This window comes from Geotrypetes seraphini, chromosome 3, assembly GCF_902459505.1.
Source record: "Geotrypetes seraphini chromosome 3, aGeoSer1.1, whole genome shotgun sequence".
NCBI classification, from domain to species: Eukaryota; Metazoa; Chordata; class Amphibia; order Gymnophiona; family Dermophiidae; genus Geotrypetes; species Geotrypetes seraphini.
The window spans coordinates 142,888,231-142,911,277 of NC_047086.1; the positions used below are offsets into that span (position 1 = coordinate 142,888,231).

At 44.2% G+C, this 23,047-nt stretch overlaps 1 protein-coding gene across 2 annotated transcripts in view; it reads right to left on the reverse strand.

Moving 5' to 3' along the window:
* The window catches only part of SNX17 (sorting nexin 17), a 149,845-nt gene that overhangs the window by 65,089 nt on the left and 61,709 nt on the right, over window positions 1–23,047 (reverse strand). For both annotated transcript variants that reach the window (XM_033938345.1, XM_033938346.1), the window contains exon 2: window positions 2,465–2,539. In XM_033938345.1, the coding sequence (XP_033794236.1) occupies window positions 2,465–2,539 (75 nt within the window). The remainder of the gene's footprint in view (window positions 1–2,464; window positions 2,540–23,047) is intronic.

A 23,047-nucleotide genomic window follows, 5' to 3' on the forward strand; every position in this document is an offset into this window, starting at 1 on the left:
AGAAATGCCTAGACTGTGGGTCCCCTGGAGCTGTGGGGTCCAGGGCAGCTACCTGTTTGCCCTTCCCTAACAATGGCCCTGATTAAAGCACCACACCGGCAGCGGGCCCCCCTGATGTTTTCGGGCCTGAGGCATGTGCCTACTGGGTTTACTCTTTAATCCAGCCCTGACCAACACGGTAAAACAAGGGGGATGACAACATTTTTTAGGTATATTAGTAATAGGAAGAAGTGGAAAAGTGTCATTGTGAGACTCAAAAGTGAAGGTGAGAAATAAGAACCTGATAAAGATAAGGCTGAATTGCTCAACAAATATTTCTGTTCTGTGTTCACAGCTGAAGCGCTGAGAGCGGGACCACAGAAGACAAGTACAAATAGTAATAGAGGTGTGGTAGACCCTGATCAATTTTCAGAGGATTGTATTTAAAATGAAGATGAACAAAGCAATGGGGCCAGATGGTGTACATCAGAAGGTACTGAAGGAACTTAGGGAAGTTCTGGCAGTGGTAGAGCATGTCAGGGTCAATAGCCTGAATGTTCCTAAATGTATGGGTAGTGATTGGTCAGGTTTGAGGGGGGGAGGTTATGAGTTGTGAAGGTAAACATCTGATGGTCAGAGATGGTAAGATTCGAGGTGCAGACTTCAGTGATAGAGCAGTTGGAGGAGAGGACGAGGTCAAAGTCAAGGCAGTGGCCTTTCTGGTGAGTAGAGGCCGTGCATCACAGGTGAAGATGGTACGAGGACGTTAGAGCAAGAAATCTAGATCTATAGAAGTCAGAGGGATCATCAGCATGGATGTTGAAGTCGCCAAGGATGAGGGCTCAAGGAAGGAGAGCCAGGAATCAAAGTTAGTGAGGAAGAGGATAAGGACTTATCAGGGGGTCGGGTAAATGACTGTTACTCGGAGACAGAGGAGCGAATAGACGGATGGAGTGAACTTCAAAGGAAGGAGAATTGTGAGATTGATGCAGAAGAAGGGCTTGATATTTACAAGATGGTGAAAGTAAGAGTCCAACACCACCTCCATGGCAATCTGAATGAGGCGTGTGCAAGAAATGGTACTTTCCATGACACAGGGCGGAAGCTGAAGCAGAGTCTTCAGGGCAGATCCAGATTTCAGTTAGTGCTAACAGGTGGAGCTGTCTAGAGATAAAGAGGTCATGGATGAAGGTAAGTTTGTTGGAGACGGAGCAGGCATTCCACAGGGCCAATGAGAAGGGCAAGGAAGAACGGGGGAGGAGAGGAATAGAAATAAGATTGGTTAGATTGCAATATGATTCCCCATGAGTAGGCTGAGGGATGATTGGGAGGACAGGGGTTAGGACTGATGTCTCCAGCAGAGAGCAAGAGAAAGAGTAGAAGAATATGAGTGAGTGTTGGTGAGGCACTGAGGCTACACCGTTGACAAGATGCATATAGGTAGAGTGGGGATATCTGAATGAAAGGAAGAAATCGTAGTCGCTGTAGGGCTGAGAAAAGGGTGGGGAAGAAGAGGGAGGGCAAGGTGGTGGTTGGAAAATGAGTGGTGTGGTAGTGGCAGGTTAAGCGGCTTGGGATGGGGGAGGGGATGGGATGGAGAAGGTCAGTAGAAGCAAGAGGAATTGGTAAACAGGGGTCATTGGGGTGGAGAGGGAGTGAGTAGTACCTGCCTCCTAATTGGACAGTGAGAATTCTAATCTAATCTTTGTGCGTCGCTCATACCTATACAGGTTCAAGGCGACTGTAAAGAGAGGTAAGAGGGGAGAGAAAGAGGAGGGAGAGAGAGGAGGTGGATAGGTAGGAGGGAGAGGAAGTGGAGAAAAAAAAGGAGGGGAGAGAGGAGGAAGGGAGGAAGGGGAAAGAGAGAGAGGAGAGGGTTAAGGAGATTAAGTATCGAACAGATGGGTTTTCAGTTTTCTTCGGAAGATGATGTGTCCTGGATATGCAAGACAGATGAGTGGGATCTGAAAATAGTGGTGCCAAGTCTCATAAGATGAAAGGAGAGTACATTTTTAAAGTAAACTCACTAGGGAGAGTCCACGCGCAAAGGCAATAGCTATATGGGTGCTACAGAAAAGTAAGAATAAAGAAGGGTAAAAATTAGGAAACAAAATGATGATTGAAGCTATAGACCTTTAAAAGTACTGATTCGTTATGCCTGGAGAGGGACTCTGGCAGGGAATGAGTTTGTCACAGGGTTGTGTAAAGCCTGGTTAGGTGAAAATCTTATCAATCAATGCATCTGTGGAGACAGGGCATGTCTTGAATTAATCAATTAGCAGAAAAGCTAAGATTGTTTAATGTGTTAAACATATTCCACTTAGCTAGCAAGCCAGTTCAGATTACATTATGACAACAGCAACAACAAAGAGCCCAACATGAACTCCTCTCTGATCCTTCTGAAGGAATGAGCAAAAATCCACAGAGAAAAAGTTTAAAGACCTAACTACAGCTAGGTTTTCATCCAAACAGATAATCTGCTTACCTGTTCATGCAGGCCCAGGAGTTGGCTGTACCTAACCCGACAGTGCAAGACACCATTCACATGGATATTATAAGCCTGCCAGAAAAGAGAAATGAAGTATTAAAAAATGTACACAGCTACTAGAAATATACCCACAAACAAGCACTGCTTCCCTCTCTCCCACGTGCAAACATTCTCTGCCTGTCTGGCAGCTAGTATATAGAAAAAGGATAACTCAAGTTTTCCCTATCCTTCCTCATTAGTCAACATTTACCTCACTTAACTCTTATGAGGGGATGCTGAAAAGTTCTCAGCCCAACCAATAAGGGAATAACGTGCAGCCATGAAACTTGCAAGTTATTTCACATATTCACCCCTAAGTTCAACACACTTGGCACATCATGTTTGAAGTTCCTGTAACTCTTCCAAAAAATGTGATGTTTGGTCATTAAAATACTGCTCCACTGCTGCAATCACTTCCAAATCACTCAAAAACTGTCGCCTTTTCAAACTCTTTTTTTAGGTTTAGAAACAGAAAATAGTCAGATGGAGCGTGTGGCATAGTGGTTAGATCTACAATTTTAGCACCCTGAGGTTGTGGGTTCAAATCACTTGCTACTCCTTGTGATCCTGGGCAAGTCACTTAATCCCCTCAATGCCCCAAGTACACTAGATAGAGTTTGAGCTTATTGGGACAGTTAAAGTACCTGAATGTAAACCACTTAGGATATAAGTGGTATATAAATTAATCAATCAATCTGGTGAGTAGGGTGGATGGTCTATGCACTGAAATGTCAACTGCGTCAAAACATCTATTGTTTTGCTTTGTGAGTAGGTGCATTGCCTTGCAAAAAAAAAAAATTCCTTTCCATAGCTTCCCTCTCCTTTTTTCTTTCAATGCCTCCTTTAATTGGCACAGCAAGTTACAGTAGTATTCTGCCTTCTGACTTTTGGGTCTTGAATTTTCTTGGCCTTGGAGAGCCTGAGTGCCACCACTGCATGGACTGTTGTTTTGTCTCAGGATCATAGTAGTGTAACCATGTTTCATCAATAGTAACTAGTCATTCCAAAAATCTGGCACCAGCTCACTGAAGATGCTACATAATCAACTTGGAAGTGTTCACTCAATGTCATTTTTTGTCAGCTTTCAAACATTTGGGTATCCACTTGGCTGACAACTTCTGCATACCCAGCTGCTTGTAGATTATACACCCAACACATTCCCTGGATATCTGTAGTGTCTCAACAATTGTTCTAGCTAATATTTGCCGATCTGCTAAAATCAGGTCATAGATAAGGTCAACAATTTTTGGAGTTGACACCATTTGAGGTCTTCCAGACTTTGCTGCATCTTCAGTCTCAAAATTTCCATGCTAACAGTTTGCACACCACTTCTTCACTGTGAAGTATGATGGGCATTTGTCACTCAATGTTTGCATCATGCATTTATGAATTTTCTTTGGCGTTTTCTTCTGCAGGAATAGGAACTTCATGATGGCTCAGAGTTCCACACTTGAAAATTCCACACTTTTCGTTGACAGGTACAGTCTCTTATATGTTTAATGTACAGCGCTGCGTGCGTCTAGTAGCATTACAGAAACAATAAATAGTAGTAGTAGTGTCAAAGCAAAGCATTACGATTCTACAAATTGGCACTTTGCAAAATAAAACACTCTTTTCAGCTACAATGACAAAATGACACTCAGAATTTAGAACAGGGGTAGGGAACTCCGGTCGTCGAGAGCCGTATTCCAGTCAGGTTTTCAGAATTTCCCCAATGAATATGCATGAGATCTATTTGCATGCACTGCTTTCAATGCATATTCATTGGGGAAATCCTGAAAACCCGATTGGAATATGGCTTTCGAGGACCGGAGTTCCCTAGCCCTGATTTAGAAAGTTGGTTGGACTGAACTTTTCAGCATCTCCTTGTAAAATCTATCCTTCTGCTGAATTGTCCACTGCATTTTAGCTAAAGTTATCATATTTACTAAATATGGTAATGATGGCCCCAATGGAGACTAAGTGAAGAGGGCCCCCCTCCCCCTCAGAAAATATACACTATGAAATATTTGAGAGTAGGGTTTTGCTTCACTGAGCAATGTTAGTCATGAGAACAGAGTTTTTGCTGTAGGATCATATGTTTATATTTTTATTCCTCTGTGCTTTGATAAGAAAAGTACAGCCTTGATTGATTCTGAGAAAGAAATTTAGAAGTTTGTTTATGAAATAAACGGCTTGGACATTTGCAGAAACCTTGAGGCTAAAGAAGACAGAAGTTAAAGTTATTAAGCAGTGTGTAGAAAGAGAGAGAATTAAGATTTGCCTTTAGAAATAGAGGCCTTTAGAAACTTAGATAGAGAGCTAAGGGCTAGATTCACTAAGCAAGCCGATCGCATACCGATCGGTTTTCGACCCCTTTGCGACCCAATTTTACTTCGGCCTGATTCACTTACCTCTCTGCTGACCATCCTCTGATCCGCGCATGCAAAGTAGGCAGGGACGCGATTCACTAACCAAAACCCTGTAACACCGACTGGGCTGGCCGATCACAAACAAGCGACTGCTGAGGACCAGTTGCTCAAGCCCTTTCCGACTACCCTGCCTTCTTCCGCCCTTCTCTCTGCCCTGAACTCCTGCTTTCAGCCCTGCTTCCTGCTTTCAGACTCTCCCATCTACCCTGATATCCTGCCTGCCCCGAACTCCTGCAACCCCGACTCTCCCACTGCCCCGATTGCCTGCCTGCCCCAATTCTACCACCCTTCCCCAGAGTGCAAGCCTGTGGGGTTTTAACCCGTGGGCTTAAAGCGGGTTAAAACCACAGGCTCCAAGTTTAAAAAAAAAAAAATTCTCTGCCGTGCCCGGAGGTCCCGCACAGACCATCTACAGATGGTCTGCACATGCGCTGGGATTGCTATAGAGCAATCCAGGCAGGCAGTTGGGGGCGTGATTCCGATCGCCCTCATTTGAATGAGGGCGCTTCATGAATCAGCCTCCCAGACACGGATCGGATCCGTGTTAGATGCAGAGTGCTGTATATGCTTTATGTAATGTACTAGTAATGGCTTTTATACCTCATCATATCTGATCACATCTAAGTTCTGGTGCCTATGTTTTGGTTTTGTCCCATATGGTAATGAGTTCTTGTTGACATGAAAATGGCCCAATAGATGGCAATGAGAATTAATGATGTACTGTATCATTAATATGTTGATAGCTACTTGTGCAAATTTGATCAGAATCCTAATAAAAAGGCAGAAGGTTTGCAGAGAATCTTTGAGACAGGCCTGAGAATCTTTGAGACAGGCCTCAGAATTCAGCCGACCTGGTCCTGCCTTCAGAAAAGCCTTTGTGATTATATTTTTTTTTTCAATAATCCTATGCGTTTGTGTGAAGATTTTCCTCTCTTAGCATTCCAGATGGGAAACAAGGACCCTGGGTTTTTGTGTTGCTGCAGTGACAGTTTAAGCTAGGGCCAGAGTGCTGCCAATTCCCTGACTGGATTGAGCTCAAGGACAGACTAGGCCCTACCCTGCTGTAATGTATGTTGACAAAGTAGGTTCTATTATTTAAGGGTATTACAGAAAGTATTTAGTTGTACTATTTAAATACAATATCCTACAGTATTATTTTTGTCATCATCCTGGGATGATTTCAAATAGGGAACTTCAGAAACAAAAATATAAATGAATTACAAAAATTACATATCTATAAAAGCTTTCCAACTATACCCTGGTAGATTCTCCCATGCCTACCCACTATCTTCACCCTGCATGTGTGTGTGCGTGTCTCGAGTTCTAGAGCAGTGTTCTTCAACCTTTTGACATCTATGGACCGGCAGAAATAAAATAATTATTTTGTGGACCGGCAGTTAAAGAACACAGGTCCAAGTCGTGGGCCAGACCCCGCCCATCTCCACCCCCAGACCCCACCCACATAATAGTACTAATTGTAACACCATTTTTTCCATTCATTTTTCATATATATATATATATATATATATATATATACACACACACACACAATATAATCATATTAACAACACATAATGGTTAACCAGAAATTAAACTACACAAAGCACACTGTATGCTTTTCAATAGTCATTCCTACCAGAACCCAGATAACTCCATGCAAATTCAGGACCAAAAACTAAAAGTACTAATATATACAAACATACCCTAAGGGCTCCTTTTACTAAGGTGTGCTAGCGTTTTTAGCGCACGTAGGATTTTAGTGCGTGCTAAACCCGCACTACACTTCTAGAACTAACACCAGCTCAATGCTGGCATTAAGGTCTAGCGCATGCGACAATTTAGCGTGCGCTATTCCGTGCGTTAAGGCCCTAACACACCTTTGTAAAAGGAGCCCTAAGGTGCAAGACTCTGCAGTACAACCCCAGAGGAAAAGAAACATGCATTTCTTCCTGAACAGACAGCAGATCTAAATTAATCACTAAATAAAAAACTAAAATCATTCACCCTACCGTTTTTGTCTCCCTCCCTCCATCCCTCCATGCTGTGCCTTGCCTTCTGGCCTGCCCCCCTCCCGGTGTTTTCTTCGGGCCGGCTCCCTCTTCCTCAGTGCTGCAGTGCACAAAGCCATGGGCAGTGGCTCCTCGCACATCCTGCACCTCATTTGGAAGCCTTCCCTCTGCGTTGCGAAGTCAGAGAGAAGGCTTCCAGTTCATGGTGTATGCCAGGGATCTCAAAGTCTCTCCTTGAGGGCCGCAATCCAGTCGGGTTTTCAGAATTTCCCCAATGAATATGCATGAGATCTATGTGCATGCACTGCTTTCAATGCATATTCATTGGGGAAATCCTGAAAACCCAACTGGATTGCGGCCCTCAAGGAGGGACTTTGAGATCCTTGCTCTAAAATGTCCTGTACAGATTGAGAAAACTGTGGCAGTTAAGTTGAGAGGTACAAAGCTTTCAGGTGTAGAGACTGCAGGTTGGGATGAAGTAGAGACCCCTGACTCTGTGTAAGCAGAGAGGGAAAAACTGTTAGAAGCAGTGGCTCCCTGCTGCTGAGTTGAAGTAGAAGGGAGAACCAAGTTTGCCTGGGCCACCGAGGAGCGATCAGAATCATGGTGGCATGCTCCCGTTTGAGTTTGACAAGAGTCTTGAGAATCAGATGAACTGTAAAGTCTGAGAGGGCTGTGGCTGAGACTTGGGAAAGTTGATTTTGAACCCCAAACTTTGTAGGAACCATGTAGTCCATTAGGTCGCTACAATAACCCCTTGAGAGGATGAATCCTTGAGGAGTCAGTCGTCCAGGTACGGGAACACCTGGAGGCCATGGTTCCGCAAAGCTGCTGCCACTACCACTAGGCACTTGGTGAACATTCTTGGATATGAAGCCAGGCTGAAAGGTAGCACTCTGTACTGAAATTGCAGATTCCCCACCCGAAATCTGAGGAATGGTCGAGAGGCTGGATGAATGGGAATGTGAGTGTAAGCCTCTTTGAGATCTAGAGAACATAACCAATCGTTTTGATCCAGAAGGGGGTATAATGATGCTAGAGACAGCATGCGAAATTTCTCCCTGACAAAAAATTTGTTGAGGGCTGAGATCCAAAATGGGTCGCAGATCGCCCGTCTTCTTCGGAACTAGGAAGTAACAGAAGTAAAACCCCCGGCTCTGCTGTTCCATCAGAACCTCCTCGATGGCACGGAGACAAAGCAGAGCTTGAGCTTCCTGAAGAAGAAGGGCGATCTGGGATGGATTGGAAGGATACTCTCTTGGAGGCAGATCTGGAGGAACCTGGATGAAATGAAGAGAGTATCCTTCCCTGATTATGGACAGCACCCAGAGGTCTGATGTAATGATCTCCCATCATTGATAAAAATGATGGAGACGATCTCCAATAGGAAGGGGAGAGGACAGAGGCAGAACGATGGAGGTTATGCTCTGTAGTAGCTGGTCAGAAAGGCTGAGAAGCCTTAGGTGCAGCAGAAGTCTGAGGTTTCTACTGCCTCGGTTGCTGCTGCTGTTGTTGAGGTTTCTTGGGAGGCGCCCTGGTATAAGGAGCTGCCCTCTGTGGGAAACGCCACTGGTAAGATGGTAGAGGCCTGAAACCCATAGAGGAGGAAGGCTTAGGTTTAGAATGAATGATGGAAGCAAAGGATTTCTCATGTTCAGACAACTTCTTAGTGGCTTCCTCGATGGAGTCATCAAACAATCAGTGCCCTGGCAAGGAATGTTAGCCAGGCGATCTTGTAGATTAGGATCCATGTCGACAGTGCGAAGCCAGGCAAGCTGGCGCATGGCCATTGAGAAGGAAGATTGAAGGAGATGCATGCGGAGTTGGTTCAGAGTAGTAATGGTATTCTGAAAAGCTGTAAGATGGTGTTGAGGAACATACTTGAAATATGCAGGCAGTGTGTCAACTAAATGCTTGAAGTAAGAGATGAATAGAAAGTTGTAATTCAAAACCCTGGTTGCCATCAGAGAATTCTGATACAAACTACGTCCAAACTTGTCCATGGTCTTGCCTTCTCTTCCAGGCGGGACAGTGGCATAAAGCTTGGAAGGGTTGTTCCTTTTCAAAGAGGACTCCACAAGAAGTGATATTGAGTTCCGCAAATGGTTGCTTCTTCAGGGGGAAAAGAGCACAAAACAGAACCAAAATGTCCGTACCAGCAGAAAGGCACTGCACCTTTTGGGTAGCAATGAAGAGGGAGCTGAAGTGTCTCATCCCACTGAAGACAGACGAGATCCATACACCATGGGCGACAAGGACAATCCGGAGCTACAAGAATCACAAGGCCAGGATGCGTCACTATCCGGCGGATGACCTGACCGACCAGAGGTCATGGAGGAACACGTACAGGAGCTTGTGAGCCAATCTGGGGTGAACCAAGGCATCCAGCCCTAGGCTTCCACACTGTTTGTCTGAGGAAATCTGGTTCATAAGCTATGTGATAAGCACCAAGGAGGAGCTGCACTGTTTATCCACCATTTGCCTGCAGACTGAAAAATATAGTGAGCACTCTATGATTTCATATTACCCTTAAGGACCAAGTCACAAAGAACTACCATATTTTTCGCTCCATAAGATGCAGTTTTTTTCTCCCAAAAGTGGGTGGAAATCTCAGTGCATCTTATGAAGAAGCAAAGAACAAATTTTGTTACCCCGCCGCACCACCTTTTTAGACCTACCCGCCTGCTGCCGCCACCTGTGGAACTCAAGAGAACTTACGGCAACCATTTGGAAAGCAGCACAGGGCCAAGCAGGAGAGCATAAAGCTTACTCCTGATGTCCACGCTGCTGATCTCTGTGCCACCGGCCGGGAAATAAGGAGTAGCCCCCGAGCACCGTCTGCAAGGTAGGTGCCGCGGCAGGGAGGGAGGGAGGGAAGCCGGCTCGAGCAAAGGAGATGGGCTGGAGCCGACAAACCCACAAGTAGGAGGCAGGATTAAAAAAGGTACGGGGGGCTGGCTGGCTGGGTGGCCTGGGGCGGGCTGGCTGGCTGGTTTGGTGCGGGCTGGCTGGCTGGCTTGGGGATGCCTACCATTAGATGTGCCCTGTACCCTGTCCCGGCCTACAGGGTACACCATTTGGTTCAGAATTTTTTTCTTGGTTTTCCTTCTCTAGAGGTGGGTCCCTGATCTGGTCTGGACTGGATGAGAACATGTTGCCAGCAGAGAGGTTTGGCTTCCATTTTTAACAGAAGCAGATGCAAGCAAAAAACAGCCAGTCAGCAGAGTATATGCTCTTGACCGCTACCTAGTGATTAAGGCTAGTACCTACATGCTGGGCTAAGAATGTTAACAGGTATATTATCAGCACAAGAAAATGATTTTGTATATTATCAGCACAAGAAAATGATTTTTTTCCACTTAAGACCTAGTCTTTATGCACATTTCATTTCTACAACTGTTATCTGTATGCAAATCTGTCCTGTCCTTTGCACAATGTTGTTGGTTTCTTATGCAGAGCAGGTAGCAGCAGCAACTCTTCCATCCATGCCGATAGAGAAGCAGGAGAATATGGATCTGAGCAGAATACCAATAAGGTTTTCTGTAACAGCAGTGTGCAGTCAGCAACAGCCAAAAGGAAAGAACCAGAGCACAGAGCCTACCCAGACTACTGCACACACATGGCAGGGTAGGGAGGAATGGGATATACCAGAATGGGTCAGGAAAACTATACAAATGGAGAAAGATGAGAGAAAAAGTTCTGCCACTATACATTTTTGCATGATGGCACCACTGCGGTTGCAAAGAGGATTATGGGAATGAACACAGATGCATTCTACTACATACTGAGTGACAGAAAGTGAGCAGAAATTAATTTCAAGAAATTTTGTTAAGTTCTTAAATTTTCTACTGTTTCCTAGATGAGGAACACCATAGTACTTGGACATAATTTCTTCATAAACTGAACCTTAAATCAATTACAAGAGATTAAAAAGTATTCGAGCGGAGGGGTTGTATTTCACATTTTAGAGTAAATATGCATTTTTATATAATATGTTCACGAACAGCACCGATTATTCCAATCTGTACAGTTATAAAATACTGTAAAAAGAAAGGGCATACTACATTACTACACTGATTTGCTTTCAAAAGCTGACTCACTCAGTCCTCATCCACCTTCAAACTGTGTGATCATCATTGGCAAACTCAGGTATATATAACATAATGGGAAGACTATCAATATTACACACCACATAAAAATTCTGAAACATTTTGTAGCTAAGAGAGCATGATGCAACAGCCTAATAAGGTCTTTCTTCCACTGTCTCTCCTTCATAGGCAGCTAAGAGACCAATTTATCTAGTAATCTCTCCTCTTCCTTTTGTGTTTTTAAGGAAACATTGTTAAATCAGTCCAGTTCTAAATGTGACTAATACCCCCTTTTACAAAACCGTAGTGTGATTTTTAGCACTGGCCGCGGCAGTAACAGCTCAGATGCTCACAGGAATTCCATGAGCGTCAGAGCCTTTACTACTGTGACTGGCGCTAAAAACACTAGCGCAGTTTTGTTTTAAAAAAAAAAAAAAAAAGGGGGGGTGGTAAATTATCAACTCCACTCAGAAGCTAGCAAGTCCTATATCATGCAGGCTTTTAGTTTTACTTCTGATAACTGCATGCTTAGGTCTTCTGGCTGGGAATGCTGCAAAAGGGATAAGGCTGGGTGTTTGGGAGTGGAAGGGGCATGAAGCAATGCTACTGTCAGAGAGAAAGCGTGATAAAGAGAAAACATATCAGAGCACGAGACTTTCCTTCTAGCCAGTAGCACTCGGATAGTAATGCATCCTATGCAGCTGTTCAAACTCTAGAATCCTCATGAGGCACCACCAACAGTCACACAACCTGACTATGCTAAGGCCTTAAATTTAAGTTTCTTAAGTTTCTTAGGATTTTATATACCGCCTATCAAGGTTATCTAAGCGGTTTTACAATCAGGTCCTCAAGCATTTTCCCTATCTGTCCCGGTGGGCTCACAATCTATCTAACGTACCTGGGGCTATGGAGGATTAAGTGACTTGCCCAGGGTCACAAGGAGCAGCGCGGGGTTTGAACCCACAACCCTAGGGTGCTGAGACTGTAGCTTCAACCACTGCGCCACACACTCATTTTACAAGCTGTGTTTGCCTTTGAGATGTGCATAAACTAGCACTTAGGGCTCCTTTTATCAAACCGCGCTAGTGGTTTAATGCGTGTAATAGCGCGCGCTAAACCGCCGGCCGCACTAGACGCTAACGCCTCCCTTGAGAAGGCGGTAGTTTTTAGGCCAGCACGGGGGTTAATGCGTGATGAAAAGTCACGCGCGTTAACTCCGCTAGTGCGGCTTGATAAAAGGAGCCTTTAGATGTTTGTGCAAGATAAACATTTAAAGCTCATTTACAAACCCAACTGTGTGGAAATGGCACGTCTTGACAGGACAAGGGCATACTTAGCACGTTCACAGAAGTTTATTCTTCATTTCAAAATGTTACTAAACATCTGGGCCCTAAACTAGTGGTTTTTAACCCAGTCTTCAGGAACCACTTTGTTAGTTTTCAGGATGACGACAGTGAATGTGCAAAAGAGATATTTGCATGCAATGAAGGTAGTGGTGCATGCTAATATAATCTCATTTTATTCGTATCTTGAAAACCTAACTGACAGGTTCAAGGACTGGGTTAAAAACTACTAGCCTAAATATTATGTTACCTCAAGGCTTTATTTGGTAACTACCTATAAAACTACAAATTCATAGTAATGGAAATTACTCTTCAATAGTAAAAGAGAGCTAAAATTATACTTCAGTAGGACATATTTACGGAAGAAGGTTTTGAGAGCCTTGTGCAACAACTGAGAGTTACATTTGCTACCAAGCATATTTAGGATTTGGTAAACAGCTCCTATTGAGTAGCACTTTCTTGCACTGAAGGAATGGGGAAGGTTTGACCCCCTTAATTCCCCAGTGATTTTTGTTCCCTCAAATGCCAAGCTGGCAAGAGAAAGCGGTCACTGGCAACATCACAATAATAACTGGTTGTTTCTACAGTCATGAAGATAAATTGTTATGCGCTGGTTTTGAACCCATTACTATTTTACACATTATTTTTCTAAAATGAATGTTAATGCAGCATGTACCTTACAGAAAACCATCACATTTCTCATATATTTTCAAACGGACTCAGTGTCAACAAATTCGGTTATAAAATATTGGAAAAACTTGATTTAATAAAAGCACTTGTTTTCCACTTAACCAAAATAGTTCAAGGTAGATAAAAGTCAGTTTTACAAACATTATCATAACTCATATAAACCTACATCCCAATAAAAACAATTTTTAAAAATTCTATCAATAAATCTCTTTATCTAAGTACATAAAAATTTCCAGAATAACCATGTTTTCATAGGTTGCCTAAAACTCATAACTTGATATAATTCTGATATTCATTGGTAATGAATTTCAAAGTTCAGAACCCTTCACAACTATAGCAGTATTAAAAAGTTCCTTTTGACAGACTGATAACTTTGTCACGTTCTGTATAACTTGAGATGTACTGATCTGCACCTCTCAATTCAAACTTCTTCAACCTGTCTAAAACAAACCTTTAAACATCCAGAGGGGGCAAGCTATACTAAGCTAAGTACTGTCTCCACAGTTGTACCAAGTGCACAGACAACAAGCAGCCTTACAAGTATCTCTTCAGCCTGCATTACAATAAGTGACGCATTTCATATGTGGAGTGCTGCAATCTTATAAGCCTCGCTCAGACAAACAGGGGCTACAAATAATTTCAGCAGAATTGAATGGCAGCAAAATATTCCAAGACTGCAGTCTAGAAAACCATTCTAAGGGGTCAATTCAGAAAGCCACCCAGAAGAGCCATACGCTGACATTTAACTGCGGAGTTTCTACTGTGCGATTAATGCAAAAATATTCCATGGTGTTGCAGTAAACTAATGAGATACAGAACTTTGCTCACTAATCAAGGGAAAGCCTTCAAAACATATGCACAGAAAGATTACCATATATACTCGAATGTAAACCGAGATTTTGGGGCCAAAAAATGGCTCAAAAATGGGGGCCTTGGTTAATATTCGAGTCTCCTTTTTGATGGTGCTTTTTTTCCTCCCCTCTCCACCCAATGACCAATGCTGCTATTTTCCACCCCACCCCACCCCCAATGTCTTGCACTGCTACCCTCCACTCCCCTCTGATGATCAGCACTGCTGTTTCTCACCCCCTCTGGCACAGCTATCCCCACTGATGACTGGCATTGCTGTCTTCCTTCCCCCAACCCGATGACAGACACTCCTTTTCTCCACTACCCGCTCCCCCTGCCCCAGACTAATATCACACTTACAGTTCCGGGAATCAGGAAGCAGATGCAGACGCCTCTGTTTTTATAATTTGAACAGTTCAGGAAGAAATGCATTTCTTTCTATTTATTTTGTGATGTACTGTGTGCAGAATCTGGCATATTAGGGTTTCATTTGTGTACAATAGTACTTTTAATTTGTGGGTTTGTATTTAAAAAGGCTTTTTCTGTTTTCTGCTTGTGTGATTGAGGCCAGGTATTCTGGTGGGGATAGAAGTTCTAAAACTTTGGTTGGTGTTGTGGCCCCAAGTAGGAAAATATTTGTCAGCTCTCTTTCAGCATTTTTGGACTCAAAACAGCCCCAGCTGAAAAAGTAGTAATTATTTATACCATTACTTTCATCACTCACATACCCACATTTCTAATCTCTATTTATATTCGAATTAACCTTTTTTTCTCCTTTTGGGGGGGGGGGGAGAGAAGGTTGCTTCAGTTTATAATCGGATCGGTTTATATTCGGTATATAGCAAGAGCAGCTTCACTGTGTGTATAAGTGAAGAAAATGGATCATAAGAACATAAGCAGTGCCTCCGCTGGGTCAGACCATAGATCCATCATGCCCAGCAGTCCGCTCCCGCGGCGGCCCAAACCTATCTGTATCACCAGAAGGGGCCCCCTTGCCACCTTGGTTTCCCATTTAAGTCCTATCTTCCCATCGAAGTCCTAACCCTCCGGTCTTGCACATGCACGACCTGGTCGGGTTTCTATACTTATTTCCTGGATACTTCTCTCAGTATCCCACGATCCCTTTATCCTTCAGGAATCCGTCCAATCCCTGTTTGAATCCCTGTACCGTACTCTGCCTGACCACTTCCTCCGGTAGCGCATTCCAAGTGTCCACAACCCTTTGGGTGAAAAAAAACTTCCTTGCATTTGTCTTGAACCTATCTCCCTTCAGTTTCTCTGAATGCCCCCTCGTACCTGTTGTCCCCTTCAGTCTGAAGAATCTGTCCCTATCCACCCTCTCTATGCCCCTCATGATCTTGAAGGTCTCTATCATATCTCCCCTGAGCCTCCTTTTTTCCAGAGAGAAGAGCCCCAGCCTATCCAACCTCTCGGCGTATGGGCAGTGTTCCAGCCCTCTTACCAGTTTCGTTGCTCTCCTTTGGACTCTCTCAAGTACCGCCATGTCCTTCTTGAGGTATGGCGACCAATACTGAACGCAGTATTCCAGATGTGGACGCACCATCGCTCGATACAATGGCATGATGACTTCCCGCGTCCTGGTTGTGATGCCCCTCTTTATGATGCCCAGCATCCTGTTGGCTTTTTTCGAGGCTGCTGCGCACTGTGCAGATGGCTTCAGTGATGCATCCACCAGCACACCCAAGTCTCTCTCAAGTCTGCTGTCTCCCAACAATGCCCCCCCCCCAATTTGTAGTTGAACAACAGGTTCTTTTTCCCTATATGCATGACCTTGCATTTTTCCACGTTAAAGCACATTTGCCATTTGTTTGCCCAGTCTTCCAGCTTCTCCAGGTCCCTTTGCAGGTCCTCACACTCCTCCCTGGACCTAACTCTGCCGCACAGTTTGGTATCATCTGCAAATTTTATAACCTCGCACTTTGCCTCCGTTTCCAGGTCATTGATAAATATGTTGAAGAGTAACGGCCCCAGCACCGATCCCTGTGGCACACCGCTTGTGACTCCCCGCCAGTCAGAATATTGACCCTTTACTCCAACCCTCTGCAGTCTACCCGACAACCAGTGCTTGATCCATCTGTGCACATCCCCACCCACCCCGTGGTGCCACAGCTTCCTAAGCAGCCTTTCATGTGGCACCTTGTCGAAAGCCTTTTGAAAATCGAGGTAAATGATGTCAATGGGTTCCCCATTGTCCACCCGACCGCTTATTCCCTCAAAGAAGTACAGAAGGTTCGTTAAGCACGACCTTCCCTTACAGAATCCGTGCTGGCTTGTTCTCAGTAGGCCATTTCTCTCGATGTGCTCACAAATGCCGTCCTTGATCATAGCTTCCACCATCTTCCCTATAATTGAAGTCAGGCTCACCGGCCTGTAGTTCCCGGGGTCACCCCTCGATCCCTTCTTGAAGATAGGTGTGACATTCGCCAATTTCCAGTCCTCTGGTACCTCTCCAGTTTTCAAGGATAGGTTGCATACATGCTGGATTGTGCCCGCTATTTCTTGTCTTAGTTCCTTCAGAACCCTTGGGTGGATCCCGTCCGGGCCCGGTGATTTGCCGCATTTTAACCTGTCTATCTGTTTGAGGACATCCTCCTTACTTACCTCTATGTGCTCCAATTTTTCGGCCTGTTCCCCACTCGTGAGCTCCTCTGAGTCCGGTATATTAGATGTGTCTTCTCTTGTGAAAACCAACGAGAAGAACGCGTTCAACCTCTCAGCTACCTCTTTATCCTCCTTAATCACTCCCTTCCTGTCCCCATCGTCCAACGGCCCCACCTCCTCTCTCGCTGGTCGCTTCCCCTTTACGTAACTGAAGAATGCCTTGAAGTTTTTCGCCTCCCTGGCCAGCCCCTCTTCGTATTCCCTTTTTGCTTTTCTAACCTCTCGGTGGCATTCCTTTTGGCATTTCCTGTGCGTCTGGTGATTTTCCTCCGTTGGGTCCTTTTTCCATCTCCGGAAGGATACTTTTTTGTCATTTATTGCCCTCTTTACTTCAGCTGACATCCAAACCGGGTCCTTTGACCGCTTGTTCTTGCAGCCTTTCCTGAAACTGAGGACGTACATTCTTTGTGCTTCCTGCAGGGTGTCCCTGAATAGGGTCCAGTCGCTTCCTACAGTCTCCATCCTAAAGATGTTTCTGAGCTTCCTCCCCACCATTTCCCTCATAGCAACATAGTTCCCTTTCCTGAAGTTGAGCGCGGTTGTAGCGGTCCTCCTTACTATGGGTGTCCCCCTTTCTAATGTGAATCTGATCGCGCTGTGGTCACTGTTGCCTAGTGGTCCTCCCACTTCTACCCCTCTTGCAGGCCCCCCCAATCCGTTTAGGATGAGGTCAAGAGTAGCACCCCCTCGTGTTGGTTCCGTGACCAGTTGCTCCATGAAGCAGTCCCTCACAGCTTCTACAAATCCTGTTTCCCTAGTGCAGTTGGAGTGACCCGTACTCCAGTCTATCCCCGGGTAGTTGAAGTCCCCCATCACTGTTACACTTCCAGTCCTGCATTCCTGTCTCAGTTCAGCTTCCAAGTCATCTCCGACTCCTTCTGGCATACCAGGTGGGTGATAGTACAGCCCCAGTTTTATACCTGCACCCTTGTTTCACGGCAATTTGACCCATAGCGATTCCAGCCCCTCTGCCTTCGTTGCCATATCCATCTTGACCGAGTAGATAGAGTCCTTTATATATAGTGCTATGCCTCCCCCCTTCTTGTGGGTCCTGTCCCTCCTGTAGAGCTTGTACCCCGGCAGTGCCACATCCCATTGATTCTCCTCTGTCCACCAGGTTTCTGTAATTCCAATTACATCCAGGTCCTCCCCCTTGGCCACGACTTCTAGTTCACCCATCTTGGCCATGAGGCTTCTTGCATTTGCGTATAAGCACCGCAGGTCCCGTCATTTTTCCTCCACCTCCGCATTTACCTGGGCCGCCTCCTCTTGAATTTCGGGCAGTTCTCCTGTTCCCTGTGCTTCTGCTTTGCCCTCAGCCTTTACCCTCGTAGCTTTCGACTTCCCCACATTCCCGCCACCCCACTTCCCCGCTTTTCCTCTGGGTTTTCAAGCCCTACCGGCCCCCTCCTGGGCTATCATCCCCTGAGCCTCTGTTTGATCTCCCTCGCCTTGTGGCACCCCTATATTGCCCTCAGCTTTCACCCTCATGCCGCCCAGTCCCCTTGTGTCTCCATGCCCCTTAGTCTCCTCCCAGCAAGCTCCCTTTACCTGATGTTTCCCTCGCTGTCTGATCATAAGATCCACCGGTCCCTCTACATCCTCCTTGCAGTCAGCCCGTTCAGCATCTGTTCTGGATACTGTTGTCCGAAGCGTCAACATCAGATCAGCTGTCGGCTTTCCCCCTCTCCTCAGTTTAAAGCCCTCTCGATCTCCTTCTTCACATTGGCTGCCAGTAGTCTAGTTCCCTCTGTGCTCAGGTGCAGGCCGTCCCGCCGGTAGAGCTTGCTCTTTCCCCAGAAGGACGTCCAGTTCCTCACAAAGTGGAAGTCCTCCTCCTGACACCATCTCCTCAACCATGCATTCACAGCCTGGAGGTCTGCCTGCCTCTTTGCATCTGCTCTCGGTACAGGCAGGATCTCTGAGAATGCTATCCTCCGGGTACTCCGCTTCAGCTTTCGTCCCAGGACCCTGAACTGGTCAGTCAGTGTGGCCATGCTGAAGTTCTTCCGGCTCACATCATTCATTCCGACATGGATTATCACCGCAGTCTCCTCTGTCTCTGCTCCGTCCAGGATCCTCTCGATCCTATCAGTGATGTCTCGTGTCTTGGCCCCTGGGAGACAAGTCCTCCCTTCCTCCAGCTACATGACTATCTACCTCTCTCAAGATCGAGTCTCCCACCACAATAGCAGACTTCCCTTTCCTCAGCAACCTCCTCTGTCTCAGGTCCGTGTCCTCGGTGTAGTGCGGTGTCTCTCCCTTGGGGTCTTGGTGAGTCACGGTCTCCTCCTCTTGCATGGTTCCTCTGCTAGGTCCTTCCCCGGAGTCGCCTTGTGGATCCTGGGTCTCGTCTGCCGACATCCGTCTGAGCAGCTGCTGGTCCTGTTCCTCCACCTTCCTAGTGCTAGTATATACATGCATATGTTGTTCAGCACAAAAATTATTAGCATCATTAAAATTCTTGCACATAAAACTCTGCTAGGCTAATAATTATGCACAGAACATTCCAGTTTATATGCAGATGTACACTGGTACTTTTGGGAAGAGGTTTCATTACCTCCAGATTCATCTTTTAAAGTTGCAAGTACTTGGTATGGTCAGAGAAAGAATGAAAAAAAACAATGGTAGAAAAACCTCTCAACTAATTTTTCTACACTGCCTCGAACCTGGCAGTGAATTTCTACCATTCATTTTACTATGGTTCACAACTGTTTATATATACGAGGTCTGTTAAAAAAATTCCAGGACAGTTTGAGTTCTGCACCAATGGGAAGTTCTTTTGAGAGGTGCTAGATGGTGTTGCATAGCTTGAAACCTTACAAGTAACCTCCTTTTCTCCGTTTGTTGATATCTGTTTTCATCTCTGAGCTACAGCAGTTTTTGTGAAAGTGTGTTTTCATGATCAGCTATTTTTCATCATGTGCAACCTCAATGAGCAATGCTAGTGTGTGATGTTCTGTTTTAAACTGGGTAAGACTACTATAGAAACGTATGAAATGTTGAATGTGGCTTATGGGGAACATGTCATGAGTCGTGAAAGGTGTTTCAAATGGAAGACGATTTGCAAACTGGAAGACCATCAAGTCAACTGATGATGATCATGTTGATCAAGTGAGAGTTCTTGTGCGCTCTAATCGGTGAGTAACTGTTAGATAATTGGCAGAGGAATTTAACATCTCCATTGGTTCATGCCTCAACATTTTTTTTTTTAAATTTATGCAGATTTAATAATTACAATATCAGATGATACCAGGAAAAAAAGGTTTTACACATAACGAAATTTCTACATACAAACAAAATTCCTTTTCAAGCCCTCAACAATGGGAAGCCATGCTACTATTTCTAATTACAAAAGTAAGAAGAAAATTAAGAATTGGTTCTTGATTCATCCCAGTGAATCTTTAACCAGTCCCTACTATTTGGGACTCTTACATCCTCCAATTTCTTAGTAGTCAAATGCATTTAAGGAAAGAAAACTCATTTCTGTTCTCTAGCTAGTAAGAATTGTTGCAATTGAATTGGATCCCAAAATACATATTCAATGTCTTGTAATTTAAGTAAAATGATGCCTCAAGAGCTAAAGCTCTTGTTTTTAATTTTAAAAATTCTTTCCTTCTTAGTTGCGTAGCTCTTGAGACATCAGGAAAAATTCTAACCAAATCTCCACAAAATTTTGTCAACCTATTTTTGAAGTAAAGTTTCATTATTAACATTTTATCTCTCTCACTCATGCATGTTATTACCAGTGTAGACCTACTCTGGATCACATCCTGACTATCTTCCAGAAACTCTGTCAAATTTATTTCATTAGTAACCAGATGATCCACTTCCTGGGCGGATTGTATTTTTCTTTGCGGAACATAATTATTTATTGTGAAATTTTCCGCATTGGGTAATCCCAGTATTTCTTTAAAATATTTCCTTAACAGGATATCAGGAGACAATAAATGAGTTACTGAGAAATCAACCAAGCGGAGATTTCTCACTCTATGAACATTTTCCAACATTTCCATTTTAGAATGTAGTACTGTAGAATCCTTAACAGCAGATACTGAGACAGCTTGAAGTATATTACTCTGAGTTTCAACCAAACTTAATCTTTTATCCAAACAACTTAAATTGGAATCCACATTTTCAAATTTTTGAGAAACAGACTGTGAAAAATCCAATGTTTGTTTCACTGTTTCTCTGAGAATCCCTTCAACTCTAGATATACCTAACCACAAATCTTTAAGGGTAATATCCTGTGTTTCCACTGCTAGTGGTTGGTCCTCTACTACACTTGAAGGCTAATTTACTTGTCTGAATAGAGGGTACCACATATTCAGTGGAAATAGCGGGAGTAACTTTCCCACTATCACCTGATACTGGGTGAAGGGGGGGAGTTCTATCGAGGGGGCTCATTGATGCACCCGATATGGGAGATGTCATGTCCGGTAAAGTTTGTGGAGGATTATTAGTAGAAAATGTCAAATGCCTATCCATGGGACAGGTGTTGAACTTTTAGGTTTAATTTTTCTTTTCCCCATGTCCTTGCAAATTAATATTTATACGACCTGAGTTCCTACTCCTCAGCTCCTCGTTGCTCCAAGGGGCGGAACCTGCCCTTTGGGCACGTCCCCTTCGGCCGCACCCTGTGGCCGCAACCGCGGCAGCAGTGTCCAATTTGAGGTAATCTGTGGAGACAGACCCGATGATGTCAGGGGTCCGTCTCTTCTAGTTCCTGCCCAATGTATCACCAATGAGCACCTGCTGCTGCTGCGGGAGACTCGGGGCAGCAAAGCAGAGTCTCCTCCAAGTGTCCCAAGGGTTGAGAAAAGTAACAGCTCCCCATGCCTCAACATTTTAACAGAGAAGTTGGGGAAGTCTTACACGATTGATGATGAACAAACAGAAGAACAACTGCATCATGATCTGTCAGAATCTTTTTGAGTAGGCAAATGAAGATGAAACATTTCTTGATAAAGTGATAACTGGTGATGAGACATAGGTCTACAGTTATGATGTGAAAACCAAAGCTCAATCATCTCAATGGAGAACCAAAACATTGTGAAGACCGGAAAAAGTTGGCAAGTTTGGTCAAACGTCAAAGTGATGTTAACAGGTTTTTTATGTTTGTTTTATTGGGTTTTTTGTTTTGTTTTTGTTTTTACAGTCGCAGCATTGTTCACTATGAATTTCTGTCACAAGGATAAACTGTCAGCCAAAATTACTATCTGAAAGTGCTGAAATGACTCCATGAGAGAATCAGAAGGAAGAAGTCTGAACTTTGGAGGGAGCAGTCATGGTTCCTGCATCATGACAATGCGCCCATTCATGCCACCATCAAAATTTGTGAATTTTGAGCAAAAAACGCAATAACAGTTCTTCCCCAGCCACCTTACTTTCCTGACTTGGCCCCTGATGACTTCTTATTTCCTAAACTTAAATCTACATTGAAAGGAAAGCGATTTAACACCATTGAAGACATAAAGCAAAATTCGACAGAGCAACTTTTGGCGATTCCTGAAGATGCGTTTAAGGACTGTTTCCAGAAGTGGAAACGACGTTGGGAAAAGTTTTGTATGTAGGGAAGGGGAGTACTTTGAAGTTGGAATAAATTGTCAGACTGTTTAATAAATTTTTATTAAATCAGTCCTGGAATGTTTTGAACAGATTTTGTATATTAAATAAAAAATTTAAACAAAAAAAATAAATTTATATACACACATACATACACATATACACATACATACACATACACACACACATATACACATACATACATATACACAGTAACATAGTAACTTAGTAGATGACAGCAGATAAAGACCTGAATGGTCCATCCAGTCTGCCCATCCTGATTCAATTAAAAATTTTTAATTTTTTTTCTTAGCTATTTCTGGGCAAGAATCTGAAGCTCTACCCGGTACTGGGCTTGGGTTCCAACTTCCAAAATCTCCGTTAAAACCTACTCCAGCCCATCTACACCCTCCAAGCCACTGAAGCCCTCCCCAGCCCATCCCCCACCAAACGGCCATACACAGACACAGATCGTGCAAGTCTGCCCAGTACTGGCCTTAGTTCAATATTTAATATTATTTTCTGATTCTAGATCCTCTGTGTTCATCCCACGCTTCTTTGAACTCAATCACAGTTTTACTCTCCACCACCTCTCTCAGGAGCGCATTCCAGGCATCCACCACCCTCTCTGTAAAGTAGAACTTCCTAACATTGCCTTTGAATCTACCACCCCTCAACCTCAAATTATGTCCTCTGGTTTTACCATTTTCCTTTCTCTGGAAAAGATTTTGTTCTATGTTAATACCCTTCAAATATTTGAATGTCTGAATCATATCTCCCCTGTCCTTCCTTTCCTCTATGGTATACATATTCAGGGCTTCCAGTCGCTCCTCGTATGTCTTCTGGCACAAGCCTTCTATCATTTTTGTCGCCCTCCTCTGGACCGCTTCAAGTCTTCTTATGT